At 36.8% G+C, this 14,542-nt stretch overlaps 1 protein-coding gene across 10 annotated transcripts in view; it reads left to right on the top strand.

Annotated features, from left to right (window-relative positions):
* Positions 1-14,542, top strand: part of SOX6 (SRY-box transcription factor 6) — a 375,244-nt gene that overhangs the window by 339,249 nt on the left and 21,453 nt on the right. For all 10 annotated transcript variants that reach the window (XM_074842580.1, XM_074842581.1, XM_074842574.1 and 7 more), the window contains one exon: positions 1,473-1,581. In XM_074842580.1, coding sequence (XP_074698681.1) covers positions 1,473-1,581 — 109 coding nt within the window. The remainder of the gene's footprint in view (positions 1-1,472; positions 1,582-14,542) is intronic.

Here is a 14,542-nt window from a genome sequence, read left to right as displayed (position 1 = left end):
AGGTTGTGCTTTCTTGTCTTCCTCTGCAAATTAAACAGAAAATAATTTAAAAAATCCATGGCTGAAGGAATCGAAGAATGAGGAATCAAAAGAATTCCTCAGTTGTTGGCCTGGTGGGGTTTTATTACAGAACGATAATGATAATAGAAAAATAATCACATTGGAAAGCAGAAGTATTTGGAGGTGGAGCAAATGAGGCATCAAGGCCATCAAGTATGTTTTGTCCTTAAGAACATTTCCAAGTTTCTAACCATCTTGCAGGAGAGAAACTCCTAATGTTTTCTTCTTATGTCTAGTATGCACAGCACAGAACTAGGTCACTGAACAATAGACTGAACAGCAATCAGCACTCTACTTCTGCATAATGCATTAAGTATAACATGGAGAAACTGTTCGTAGAGCTGAAAGCTGGTATTTCATGTCTGTAAATTCAAGCTGACATGACATTTAATATTGTTTCATAGTAATGAACAACAAGGTTTCATTCATTCACAAGTACAACATAATGCCAAGTTTAGTCTGAAGAGGTAACAACAAGGCAAGAGGGAAAACATGCTATGTTCCTTCAAATGAGAACGCTAAATTAATGATAACCATTGAATGCTTTGCTACTGATACACAGTACTACAGAGGCTACTACTGTGAGACAATATTACACTGTCATTTATAGTGCCCTTGTCCAGTAGTTGATTGAGGAACTGGGTTAACACATAAAATACCCTTTAGTTTCCACTTTCTAGTTCCAGGTTTCCTATGGAGGTCTCCAGCTCTCAAAAGCTTTCTGTTTTTCTATTCTAGGAGTGTGCATTCTTCCCCCCCCCCTTTTATTTTTTTTTTTTTTTTTAAATCTCCTTAGGTTCCCTTTCCACTGAGGTACAATTTAAATTCCTAGACAAAATAATAATATCAGTTCTGTCATCTATTATTCTTTCTTTCAAATACTTGTCTTTGAAAACCTCTTGCATAAAATTCAGACTTGTGTTTTCTCAGAGGTATGAATGCAAACTCAAATCTCATAGTGGGGAAAAAAATGCTTCTTCCATTAAATTAGCAGTATATTTTAATACAAACTCTTTTTCCAACTTCTGAATTTTCATGTCTCCCAAATGCTGATTGTCTTTTCCAGTTCAAGTTAGAAAATAAGTGGAAAGGCAAAGTGAGCAGCATTGATCAGCACTGTTTGCTGCCAAGAGTGTTTTGTATTTGCATGTACAATCATTTATGCATTGTGGCAGTGCAGATCAAAATAATCTCAAAGTTTCTGTATATGTTTCACATTTAAAACTGATTTTCATAAATGCAAACATTCAGAATCTGTAAAATTTTTCCCTGAGTTAAAATTCTAATTAAATGCATGATTTATTTGTTCAGATTTTAAAAATAAGGCGTGTATCAGTGCATACACGTATGCACAGGCATATATTGAGAACTAACCTATATGGAGCAATAAGATGACTTCTGTTCTTTTCCAGGAAAGAACAAGGTTTGAAAATTTAGGCCCACAGTTAACAGGAAAACCCAATGAAGATGGAAAACTGGGCCCTGGTGTCATCGATCTTACAAGGCCAGAAGATGCAGAAGGTAAGTTGCAATTTTGACTATGGGTTATTGAACAGTGCATCACAGAATGGTACGGCTGAAATGCTGCCAGTGTCATAAGTACTGTCTAGCTTACATCTCAGGGTGACACTTGAATGATTTCTGTGAGTTTCTGTAAAATTGTAATAAGTCCGTAGCAAAGGGTGGATACATGAAAAGAACTGTATAGCCCTCTAAGCCTTTCTGCAACGTAACTATTTCTTCCCCCAGCAGCTGACAATTAAGTGATTACATTTTATACTATTAATAAAAGTGTAGGAAACATTTTTTTAAATTGTCTCAGCAAGACAATATATACTTATATATATTTTCACCAGTTTTTAAGGATTTGACAGCTTTAAAAAAAGTCAGAGCTCTTTATGAAGTCTACCCATCAGTGCACTCACAAACTGTTTAAGATATAGCAAGCACAATTTTATTGACAGGCAGCTGTCAAATGATAATGGAAAAATATTTCACATTTTCTATATGAAAATGTATTTTTCGTGATATAAACCTTCAGTGCATTTGCACTCATTTCAGTGAGAGTTCTATATATCAGGCATACAGTGTCAAGCCATGGGTGGAAATCAGTGTTTATCAAGACTGAGTTTAATCTCTAGCAGTGTTACAATGCATGTTCTGGAAGCGGATGCTGCTGGTATCCTCTCTATCCTATGATACAGTAGAAGGGAACATGTAGATAGATAGGAACTCTACCAGTCGCGGTAGTAAGATGAACGTACCATTCAGGTATAATATTATGCAACATTTTGCTCCCTGAATTTAATTTTTTGAGAATAATTTTGCTCTTTTTTAACCTGACAAGCTCTAGTTATGCCGCTGTTCTTGAGAAAAGGTTAAAACATCTCTAAATTTTTCCATTAATATCCAAATATCTGACAGGTTCAAAATTTGTTTTTTTCCTTGGATCAAAAAAATAGGACCAATAAACTTGTGATTGTTGACAAATAGAGTTATTTTCAAATGATTCTTGAAATACTGTGACAGAATTTTTCTGATAAAAGGCATTAATATTTTCTGTATAGAGAAATATTCCTATGAGCACATTTTCTGTTCTGTCTCTCTGTGACCCAGAAATAAATGGTCCAGGTGAGGTCTCGCAAATTGTCCCTTCATTTTGAAGTCTGACAACAACAGCACATGTAAATGTTATCTTTTCTTTACTGTATAGGTAGTACCTGATGTGCCTGTGATAAAAAATCTCAGAGCCCTGATTGTCCTTGATCACCAACTGACATACATTATCTTTAATCAGGCTCTAGGCAAACCAAATAAGCTGAATTTAAAAGTATTTTGGGCAAGGACTTGTATACAATGAAGAAGCTGCAAGTTCAGCTCCAAGATGTTCCTGTATTGACTCATTCATACAGAGGAATAGTTAATTCTCAAATGTAATGTAGCAAAATATTCCTACTTATTGACTTAATATCGTGATTAGCTTATTACATGGAACTGACACAGGCACCAGGAGCACACGCTGACATGTTTTTTGCTTAAATTTTTAAGTATTTTGACATACTCAAGATTTCAGATCTCCATAACAGTAAGATAAGATGATGACTGAAGCTCATCAGCCATTTATAACAAATAATATTCAGAAGGAGGCTAGCACCTTAATGAGACACTTCAGATTTTTCACATATATTTTTTTAAATAGTTCTTTATAAAGCCAACAATTCCCAGATTTTCATTTTTAGGGAGCTACTTTTATGAGCTTCATTTATTCATCCTTTATTGGATGTGATTGGCCACTGTTGTATTGTCTTTAAACAGAAAAATAACAAACAGAATGTAGGTAAAAAATAACTTTCAGACAGGTGTTTTGCAATGATTTTTTTTTCTAGAAAAAAGGACTTAGGAGATACATGGGCTTTCAGAAGTACTTGTTGACTAATCAGTTATTTATAAACTGCTTTGTAAAGGATTTTCCATCCTGCAGCAACTTCTCATATTTCAACGTGTTGAAGGATATATTTTTCCTCAGCTGGGATGAAAAGTTGCAACAGAATACTTACAGATACACAGTTACTGGTTCATATGACACCGAGTCCCTGACAACTTTCTTGGTTTAGCTTATTTCCCTCAATTCATCCTTTCTCTTTCTAGTGCCCTTAATTTAGTATCTTGATACTTGGTACTGACAGCCCCTGCTGTTACTGGATAGTGCAGAACGAAGCTTTGACGTATGTAACCCAAGGTACAGTGATGTGTGCCAGTTTAAGGACAGTGTACCTGTCTTTCTAGAGCTAGTGGGGCAGTTTGAGGCATCGTATTTTGCCACATGGGAAATCTGAGTTCATGAATGGATTCAGGTTTCCAGACTTTGTTTAGCAGCCAAGAGATGTCTCTGGAAAAGAGGTGCTGGACGAGTACCTCTGCTGATCTCAAAAAAACCGTTGGCGGATGTTCAAAACTGAGCTGCTTATTTGCCCTTCTAGTTGTAGACAAGGTGAATTTAGATATTAGCTGGATATAAAAGAAAGACATTCAAAATATCACCCAAGTTTTGCCCCGTATCTTTGGCAAGGTAGTTAAGAGATGACACATCTAGCATGGCATCATTTAGAGTGGAAGTCCATCAAACACAGTGCTGATGAAATATCAGCAGTTAAACTGTGACCTCTGATGTACTGTACCATGCTACAGATTCAGTTCATCTTTAAGAATATTAACGCTTCTAATTGTCATGAAACTATTACAGATCTTTCTAGGTTTGCTGTATCACAAAGTTTTTTTATATGTGTTGCTATTATTTTGTGCTCCCATAAGTGTCTGTTTCAGCACTGGGTTACTAAGAATCTTGACAACTTATTCTTTAGAATCATAGAATCATTTAGGTTGGAAACGACCCTTAAGATCATCAAGTCCAACCCTTAACCTAACACTATCAAGTCCACCACTAAACCATGTCCCTAAGTGCCATGTCTACCCATCTTTTAAATGCCTCCAGACACTCAGCCCACTTCCCTGGGCAGCTTGTTCCAATGCTTGATAACCTTTTTGGTGAAGAAATTTTTCCTAATAGCAAGCAAAACTTCCCCTGGTGCAACTTGAGGCCATATCATCTTGTGCTATTGCTTGTTACTTGGGAGAAGAGACCAGTTTGGGCTGCATGCTGATCCCCCAACTGATCCAGACCAAGGGGGCTATGGAAGTGCAGTTCCTCTCCTTGCCTACCTGCACACCTGCATTTCCATAGGAAACTAAAGTGGGTGGAGACATGGTACATGTCTGTCTCATCCCAGCAGGCAGCCAAGATAGACCAGATCTGGGATGTGCTCCTGGTTCCCATAGCTTTGACACAGCCTTTAAGGTTCAAGTAATTTGTTATAAGAAATATCAGCAGGCTTCTGTGTTTTATGGAATGCCTTTGTAATAGTATCTAGCAATGATTTCTCTTTACTCCTTATATCTTTTCTATAACATATGGCACTTATCTGAGTTTGACAGGATCAGAGTCATGTTTTCCTATAATTTTAGGAGTGCTTGCGGTACTGGCTCATTGATCAGAAGCTGAAGCTACATATATATTTTTTCTGAATCATGAATTATAAGAGAAGTCTTGAAATCCTTTAAATTTAGCTCTGTGCAATTATAAGACAAATATGAAAGGATACTGCAGAACGACTTTTAAGACTTAACTTGCTGTCCCTGCCCAGTGTGTGAAACCTTTTTTGAGACTAATGGTAACTAGGTGTACTTTCAGAGATGACCTAGCATATGAAGTCGTATTCAAAGCCTGTGTTACTCATAATGACCTAACTGTCATCTGAATGGAGGCCTGAAAATCAGCAGCAAGAGTTTTATATTAAATATGACATAAACTGACATCTCTATTACTTCCTTGGCCAGCAGCAGGACTGGGCTAACTATATGAGAAATCATGCTCAGACTATATTCAAAAACATTGCCACTGACTGTGACGCCATTGATGAATAATCCACAGCTATTAGACTGATATCATTACCTGGAAATCCCAGTTGTCATGTTAAAATATATGATACATTTGTAGCTAGCAAAATTCAAAAACATTATTTGAGAGCCTCATAAATGTTCGGTGACTGGTATGCAAAATTATAAACAACAGACAATTATAGAACTAAACAAGGATTTTTTTTTTTTTTCTTCAAACCTCATCATTTTAAAGGAAACATCATCCTTTCTGTAGGAGGCTTCATAATTTTGAACATTTGAGATTGTCGGTACTGAAATACAGCTAACTGGCATGGACACACCAAGACAGTTTTGAATCTAGCTGTAGCTAAAACCCCTTTTCTGAACATGACTGATACACACCAGGTGACCAGAGTGTGTAGAATATACTCAGGAGCCATAGGTGAGGCCTGTTTAAATTCCACATGGGGAAACCTAAAGTATTTAGTTCTTCATTATCTGAGAATATTGGATGATCTGAATATGGTTTTTTGGTTCAAGTTTTAAAAAAGATATTCCTTTCACAGATGCTCACTTTTGGTGATAGTGCTGCTTCTTTTGAATCGTATAATGTGCTCTATGTTTATGGATCTTGTGCTTGCATAATGTGCTCTATGTTTATGGATCCTTCTGTTTTTGTGGTTGTGGTCAAATGCTTTAGAAATCTGTAAGAAGTATGTTAAGATTTTGTTTTGTAGTAGATAGAAATCTGCAGAATAGACCTAATGTTCTTGTTGACAATTTTACCTTAGCTCAGGTTGCAGTGTGGTTTTCTTCAGTAGTCATAGTCAGGGATTCAAATTCCATCAAGACCTGATCTTCATTCCTGCCAAAGAATTGGATCTGTTAAAATATAGTTTTCTTGATTGGATCCTGGGCTCAGGGCAAAAACATCTGAATGTTATTGTTTTGCCACTGACTCACTGTGTGATCTTGTAAAACAGAAATAACTTCCCTGTGTCCTGTTTTCCCAAGTGAAAAATCAGATGCATTGTGAAGCTAAATTCATATTTATAAAGCAAATGGAAACAGATGAAAACGCTATATTAGTACTTAACATTTAGTTCCGTGTCAATTTGTGTTAATATATTAGAATCAGGGGCTTGTGAGTTAAATATTTGGCCTCACAGTTTTCCATTTGGGACAACATAGACAAAGACCTTTTCTTCTGAGTCCTGTTTTGATGTTTTCATTTGTTCTATTTCTCATATAGTAGTTTTCTTGATTCTGTAAACTTTGTGTTTAGCACTTGCTGCTTCTTCCTTTGCTACTAATCTACCTGTGTGTGTTAAGCATGGACCATAGTTCTGAGGATAGATAAATGCTTGCTAGTTTAGATAAAAACAATTTTAAATAATGTGGTGGGATCTGTCTGTCCACTTTACCTGTATGTATGTATTTATTTATCCTTGTATTACACTATGACTTTTCAAAGTCTTCTAAAGGATAACCTCTGCTGTGAAATCTAGATGTTGAGTCAGTCATTAAGTGGTATCTTGAGTCCTCGGCATGGGATTGGTACAAGCCTATCTTAAATTCATTCGCTGTATCCACCCTTTCACTGCCTGCTGTCTCTCACTTCAAGTTGTAAGTTCCTTGGTTTAAAGATTGTGTTTTTCTATATACCAAGTCACCGAGATTATATAGCTTTAAGCCTTATCTGTTTGATCATGGTATCTTTGACCATGCACCAGGCAGGCTGAATGCAAGCCAGTTGGGGACTGTGAGCTGCATAACCATTGGTAATAGGCTGGTTCCAGTAGTAAGCCCTAGCTTGACCTTATTTATTCCAGTTCGGATGTACACAGGTTTTGGTTTGAACCTGATTTTGGACCTGAACCCAAGCTTGGAGGATCACAAGCTCACCTTTGCTTTTAAAACAACATATTCAGCAGTAAGCTTAAGAACCCAGTTCTGCAGCATTTCAGATGGTGCGTTTGCTGACCAACATACAAAGTCAATGAACTGCTCAATATTTGCAACAGTCAACAGCAGTTTGTCTTTCTATGTCCATAAAATTAGCCCTTCCCATTCGTATTTGACTTGGGCTAGCCACATTGCAAGTCACGTTGTAGTACAATGAGAGATTCTACCTGCCCAAAAGCAATGGAAATTGCATGGCAGAGGAAGGAAGAAATGGTGTTAGGCATCATCACGGATTTAACTGATTGCCAGAACATAGTGAATGAGTGGTTGCAGTGGCAGCAGCAGCAGTGAATGTGAAATCATGCAGAGGGGCAGAATGAGCTAACTGGGGAAAGACAGGAGTTTTTGCTATGTAGAAGGTAGTTTCTTGGCCATGTGGGGAGAAACATGAGAAAAAGGAACCACAAAGGGAGCACAAGGCTGATATCTAATGTTGAGAAGAAACTGCCACTTTGTCCAGCTCCAAATTTCTGTCCATCTGTCAAAGCTTCATTTCCTCCCTCCCTGATGGTAGAGCAGACATCATGACAACTGCCTGGGTTTTGCCAATCTATTAAGTAAAAAACAGATCAGTGCTTTCTTAAAGGAACACCTCTAGTGTATACTCAAAGCATCAACATTCTGATATATGACCAATAGTAAATAATTGCCTATACAAAAGGGTGACACAGTTCCTTCTGAGCTCCAAAAAAGGTTGAATTTGAGCAGCTGAAGAGGTAGGTGAAAGGGAACCATACATTTGCAGACAGATCAATCTTGGCAGGCTGCCAACACAATCCAAACCTGTGAGATAGTTTGTTTAGCACCCTCCTATGCAGAGGTGTAAACAGCAGGTAGTACATGCATAACAAAGCATCACCTACTTTTTGTGACAGTGCTTCATAAATACTGGAGAAAAGAATGCTTCTCCACGCCAGTATTTGTTGCACATAAATATTTGTAATAGTTGCTATGGCAGTTGAGAGGGGAAAGATGAAAATCAGAAAACAGTGAAAGCTGTCTGAAAACAAAGAAGTGTTTCCAGAGAGAATGCAGTAAGCTCAAGTACTGGAATTTTTATTCCCCTAATTCTTGCTATAGGTCTTTGATTTAAAAAAATCCCGTAACTGTATCTTTATTATTTAAAGATAAAATAGCCTATTATCTTGGTTAATTAGACCAGATGCTAAAAAGTGGCCTTCATTAACTGTGGTTGTCATTTTTAGCAGCCATGAATCTAATTGATTGTGCCTGATACTTGAGTGATACGCTTAAGGTTTTCAAAATAACTCATAACAGATCAGGAATATGGGATAAAGTACTTAGGCACAGTTGTGTTGGATGGAATTCAGTGCCTCAGCTCTGGAATAATTCAATGCCTGCAAATGGGATAGGAATAAGATGTTCTGTCTTTAAGAACCATCCCATCACTTTTCTGATGGCAACTACTTCATGAATCCATTGTTGCCAGCATCCCCATTACATTTTATGGGGGATGCTCCCACGTTGAGTCCTGAAAAATCTGAACTGGGCATGGCATTGAAACTTCTTCCTCTCAAGACACTAATATTTAACATATAGTATGCTTCTCACTTTCAGGATAATAAATCTGGATGTCCTCCACAAGTGTTACCTTTGGATTTTCAGCTGTCTTAGGTATTTTTTCCTACTGTTAAATGTGAGGCTTTCTTGTTTGCTGTTTCCATCCTACAGTAATTGATTCTTATAGAATACTACCTTTATTTTAAAAAATTCTAGTTAGAATTTCTGATGTTGTACAACTAACCACTGTTACAATGCCTTGAGTTTTACATCGGGGTGCCTATTAGCACAGTTATGGTTAAGGGCTTGTCACAATTTCCATTATATAGTAAAACATTATTTTCAGGAATTTAGAGCAAGGCTGTAAAAAGCAACTGTGGGTTGCAGTTTTACACAGAAAATCTTTTCCCATGAGAAAATTATTGTCACAAATGCTGAAAGCATCAGTCAGTTTGCTTAGCTATTTTTAAGTGGAGTGAGTGAAAAATTCAATATAAAAGTTCAGTGGTTTAAAACATTTTTTCACACTCATGTACAGCCACCGCAGGTGTAAAACACACCATGGTCCTGATTCTTAGCTCTGCACATGTCTTTGTATTGCTCCAATATCGCAAAAGGAGCTTGAAGGTGCCTAAAATAGCATAAAATTTCCAGGGACTATTGAATTTTCAGCTGACAGAGAAAGCCACCATTATATCATACTGCATGGAGGAGGGAGAAATCTTGCCCTTCTTCCTTACCTCCTTGAGCACAGGGAGTGGAGCAGAAATATGAATACATTAAGGAGAGAACACCATCTATTCTGGCTAAGCATGAGCAATTGATACAGATTCAGACAAGTCCCCTCTTCTTTGCACCACTGTTTTTTCCTAAGTCTATACTGCACACCATTTTCTCCTTCAGGAACCTCAGTATCTCAGCAGTAGAAAAGTACCTTTCTTCCATGTAGATATGCCAAGTATTTAAGCAAGCATTCAGTGCAGAACTTATTAGCAAGGAGACAATATTTTCTTAATTTGTAGTTTGATTTAGTTTTACAGAATCAGTGGTCCAAAAGGTGTGTAGGATGGGCGTTACAGGTTCTTCACAGCTTCTGCAAATATTAAATGATTATATTTTCAATTTGGCAGGGGTAGTTTCACAGGAAGTGCAGTATTTCAAAAGAGTAATTTGTGAATTTTCACATAAGCCCCTACTTCCTGGCAAATCCCCCATTTTTTTTATCCGAATCGGGTAAATGTAGCAACATATTTGGACGTGCCATTGACCTGTTTGTAAAAACATCTTCCTGGCTTCACTTACAAATCCCAAATGCACAGGTGCAGCATATTTGAAAAATTAGTCTTAAGAGTTTTTCCTAACATTTATTATTACTTCTTTACAGCCACTTTTGCTTCTCTCCCTTCGTTATATAGTATTTACTAATGATATTACTAATTATGATGACATCAGCACCCCATGTGAAAGTCAAGAAGAAATGGCATATGCGTATCTTAGCCCTAGGTCCTTGCCATCTAATTACTGATATGATGTGACAAGTGAGAACAGCAAACACTGAATGGAGGGAATTAGTTATATTGATACAAAGAATGATGTTGCATATACTAGAAGGTGACAACTTCAACTGCAGGTTGAATGCAGGAAACGGGCCACTAAAGCAGTGATTCCAACACACATTAAAACCTTTTGCAAAGTATTCTGCATTTCATTAATATCACATAATTTGAGGGAGATAGTTTTGTAAACTTCTCTCCCATTGTTAAATGTAGTTTCCTTTTATAAACCACATTGCACTTAAGCTTTTAAAACTCATTGTTTTGTTATATAGGAGGAGGCAAAGTTGTTCATTATCAGTGTTCAGCCACACCTTGAACAATGCGTCCATCAAATATGAGGTCAGGCTGCCTTTTCTCTCTGTGGTGAATTCCTGTCATTTCTCCATCTTAAAACAAAACAAAGCATTGACTGAAATATGAATGGTTCATGTCCTGTGGCCCTTGCTCCAGCAGGATTTTTTTTAAAAAAACTGTTAGGGATGACTGAAGACTGCAGAATTAATCTCTGTGTTTCACATCAGTATCATGTTTTCTGGATGTTCTAGGTGACATTGTCATGTCAGGAGAAATGTGAGTAACAGCTTCACTGGCAGTAAAGCTGTTACTCTTATGGAAACATTTTCATGTTAAATAGATTAGTTCATTCCTCTTTGTATTGTTTTGACTTTGAATACGATTAATATAGTAACAGTAATTGCTTAGCTGTTAGAACAGCTGTTTTTCTGAAAAAAAAAACCCAAACCCAAACCAATTTGCTGTATTGATAGATCTTGTCAGATACCTAACAATAATTATTAGTAATATTTCTCTTGTTTTGTCCATGGTTTTCTGTGGGCGTCTACTTTCTGCATTTGAGTATGAAATGAAATATCAAAGGGAAACAATAGTGTTAGTGGGAATGCTGATTGTAGTTAGAACTGAAGACTGGCAATCCCTTACTTCTGGTAGCATTACTTAGGCTGAATAACTTTCAATTTAAATATGTTTCACATTTATTTTATCAATAATATCTATGTCAGAATGGGGTTGTTAGCATTTAATTAATTATCTGTGAAGTCTGCAAGTGGCACATAATTGAAAAATCTGATGACACTTACATACCTCCCCAAATTTATAGTAAAGGCTGGTTCTTCATCCCAGTTTCTATCTAGATGTTTCATGGATCTTCACAGAATAACTTCTCATGTTCTTATGTTACAGCACAAGTGGGACTATGTAGGCCACTGAGGGCTTAAGTCAGGCCTTAAGCACTAATTCCATGTAATTTAAATGATTATTGCATTGTTTTAGCTGTATTTCATGCCAAATTTCCATGAGGGTTAATTTTGCCATAAAATGTGGTCAAGAAATCTAAACTGTTTGCGTAAGCCATCAAGAAAGTAGTTGCATTTAGCAGTTTTAATTCTTTTAAATAATGTAGATTTGGGCATGGCTGGCTGTGGAGCATGTAAGGTAATAGCTTATTTAGAAATATTGTTTCCATATTTAATATGACCCAACTAACAATTGATCTTTAAACACTGGTGAGCGAACTTCTACTACTGATAGAGCTGAGAATAGCTGATTTGATTTCACACACAGAAGATATTTCACATTAATTTTAGCTCTAGACTTTCAAATGGGGAAAGACATATATGAAGGTTGTGAGGATGGCTGTGAAAATTGGTGCTGTGTTTTAATTGAGATTAAGAATTTTGCTTGCATATGTATAAAAAAGTAAACTCACTGCCACCAAAACTGAAAACAAGGCACTTCGGAAAATATATGCTGATATATAACTGGCTAGAATTTCCTTCATTTTGCAAAGCCACGAGCCACATGCATCAGCTCACCACAAAGTCATTAGGTCTTTTTAAACTCAGATGAAAAACATTAACAAATACCACAAAAGGCTTTAGTATGGCCCCTTTGTTCATTCACATATGGCAGTTTATAACTCCTGCACCACTTGGGTCGTGTGTTTGTTTAAGCTGCCTCCATCAGGCCAGCCCTGAAAGAACAAAAGACATCTTGAGCGATCCTAAGCAGGAAATGGGCTAATCTAAACATGGCTTGTGACACTATAAGTAGAATAGAAAGGGGAGGGATTGATTAGTCATTAATGTCCAATTGACTCCATATGGATGTTGCAATAATAAGGCCTTTTTCAGTGCAGTAGCGGAGTTATTGAATTAGAGGTTTATGTTTCCTCAGAGCTGACCTTAGGGAATTCCCTTTTGGTTCTTCTTGTTGATGTTTTAAAGAAAATGGAGTCGCTTAACAGGAAAAATAGAAGCCTTATCATAACCAAGTGCTGCAGGGATGTAGCTAACCTGTGCTACAGTATATTCCAACCTCTTAGTATTTACTTAGCACATTTCAGAACCCTTGCAGGTGAAATATTTTAGAGCCTATTTAAATATTCCAGTATTTCATGAATCACTCATGTCTTTCTCAGTTTTTCCCCCTTTTCATTCACTGACATGCAGCCTATAAGAAATGTTCGGCCCTCAAATCCCAGCTGAATAATATCTGTTTAGCATTTGGAATGAAAGCAGCTTGACAAACAGACACTTCCTGGCAGAACATTTGTGCCACTGTGTGACTACAGGCATCCCTGTCCCAGAGCTAGTCATGTTTCCAAGTGGGTGTTAGTTTTGCCTAGTGATGACAAGACATGCCAGTGATGACAATAGTTTGTGAGATACCCATTTATTTTGCTTCTCTTGCTGGTAATAAAGAATTAGAAAGACTTCTGAATGTGGATGGGGATGAAGAAGTAAGAGGCAGGCAAGGGGCAAAATAGATAAATGTTACACTAACACTGCTACAAGTCAATTAGATGACAGTGAATTAGTAATTTTTGTAACTTTATCCAAAATGGAACACTGAAATTAATAACTCAAAATAATAGTTAAATGATTATTCTTGTATTCTAGACTTTCCAAAGCTTCTTTTGTCATCCTATTCTTTCCCGATCTGCATTTTTCTATTTGATTTGAAATATTACTGTATCTTTCATAAAGGCTGCATTTGTCTGTCCACAGGTTAAGAACAGGACAGGGGACTGCCAAGCCGGTTTTTCATGCTCCCTGTTTTATGGCATTTCCATATTTATGAGTAACCCATCTCTAGTAGTAAAAGAGTGACTCTGTTTGCATGTTCATTAGGTTCTGGTCTCTGTAATGCAAGCTGCTAGCAGTGATAGTTGTATTACCACAGACAGGGCCAGATATTTTGGAGGTCACAATCAGTCTTTTCCAAAGTAGACAAAAATGTCATCTCAGTTTAATGAATAACTGATGATAGGAGTTTACTACTAATAGGTCCCTTTTACACTAGGAACCTAGAAAGATTGTCTTTATTTCTATATATCCTATCTTGGTATATGTCTATGGAAGATGGTATGCACTATATTCTCTAGAGTAGCCAAAGATTTGTTATCTGGAGGGAATCAAAGTAAATGTATCACTTCAAACATGAATCAATGACTGGAGTGTGAAGAGTAATTAAGGAATAACAGAGTGACTGATAAAATTTTCATTCTTCTTGCTGTCACTTCTTTTCTCTTTCTTTCCTCATCTTCTTCTCATCCATTTTTCGCTCCTTTCTATCATGTTTATTATTGTTTGCATTCTGGTAACATGTAAAGGCCCAGTCTGAGGTTTTGTTGTGGCAGATGATGTATAAAATGGAAGGTAAAACCACCTTTTGTTAAAGACAATAGGATTAACCCTAATGTGGTCAAGATTTCAGGGAACATGCTAACAGATGGTGCCTGTCCTAAAATTCTTGGCACTATAAAAGGTGAGAAACTCAGATAAAGACAGGAATAAATAAATAAACAATGTAACAATTGTTACTGTATGTTTCTTAACATTTAATTAATGTGAAAATGTTTGTCTTTCCTGTTGACAATCAGATTCTTTTCTCTTTCTAAAGAACAGGGGTTCTTCTTCCCCTGCACTGTCATTAGAGAGCAATTAGGCTCTTTTGGAACAAAAACATTGTTTGAAATTACTTTA

The sequence above is a fragment of the Strix aluco genome, chromosome 16 (assembly GCF_031877795.1).
Source record: "Strix aluco isolate bStrAlu1 chromosome 16, bStrAlu1.hap1, whole genome shotgun sequence".
Classification (NCBI taxonomy): Eukaryota; Metazoa; Chordata; class Aves; order Strigiformes; family Strigidae; genus Strix; species Strix aluco.
Note: the sequence above shows the minus strand (reverse complement) of the source record. Positions and strands in the feature narration are given on the sequence as shown.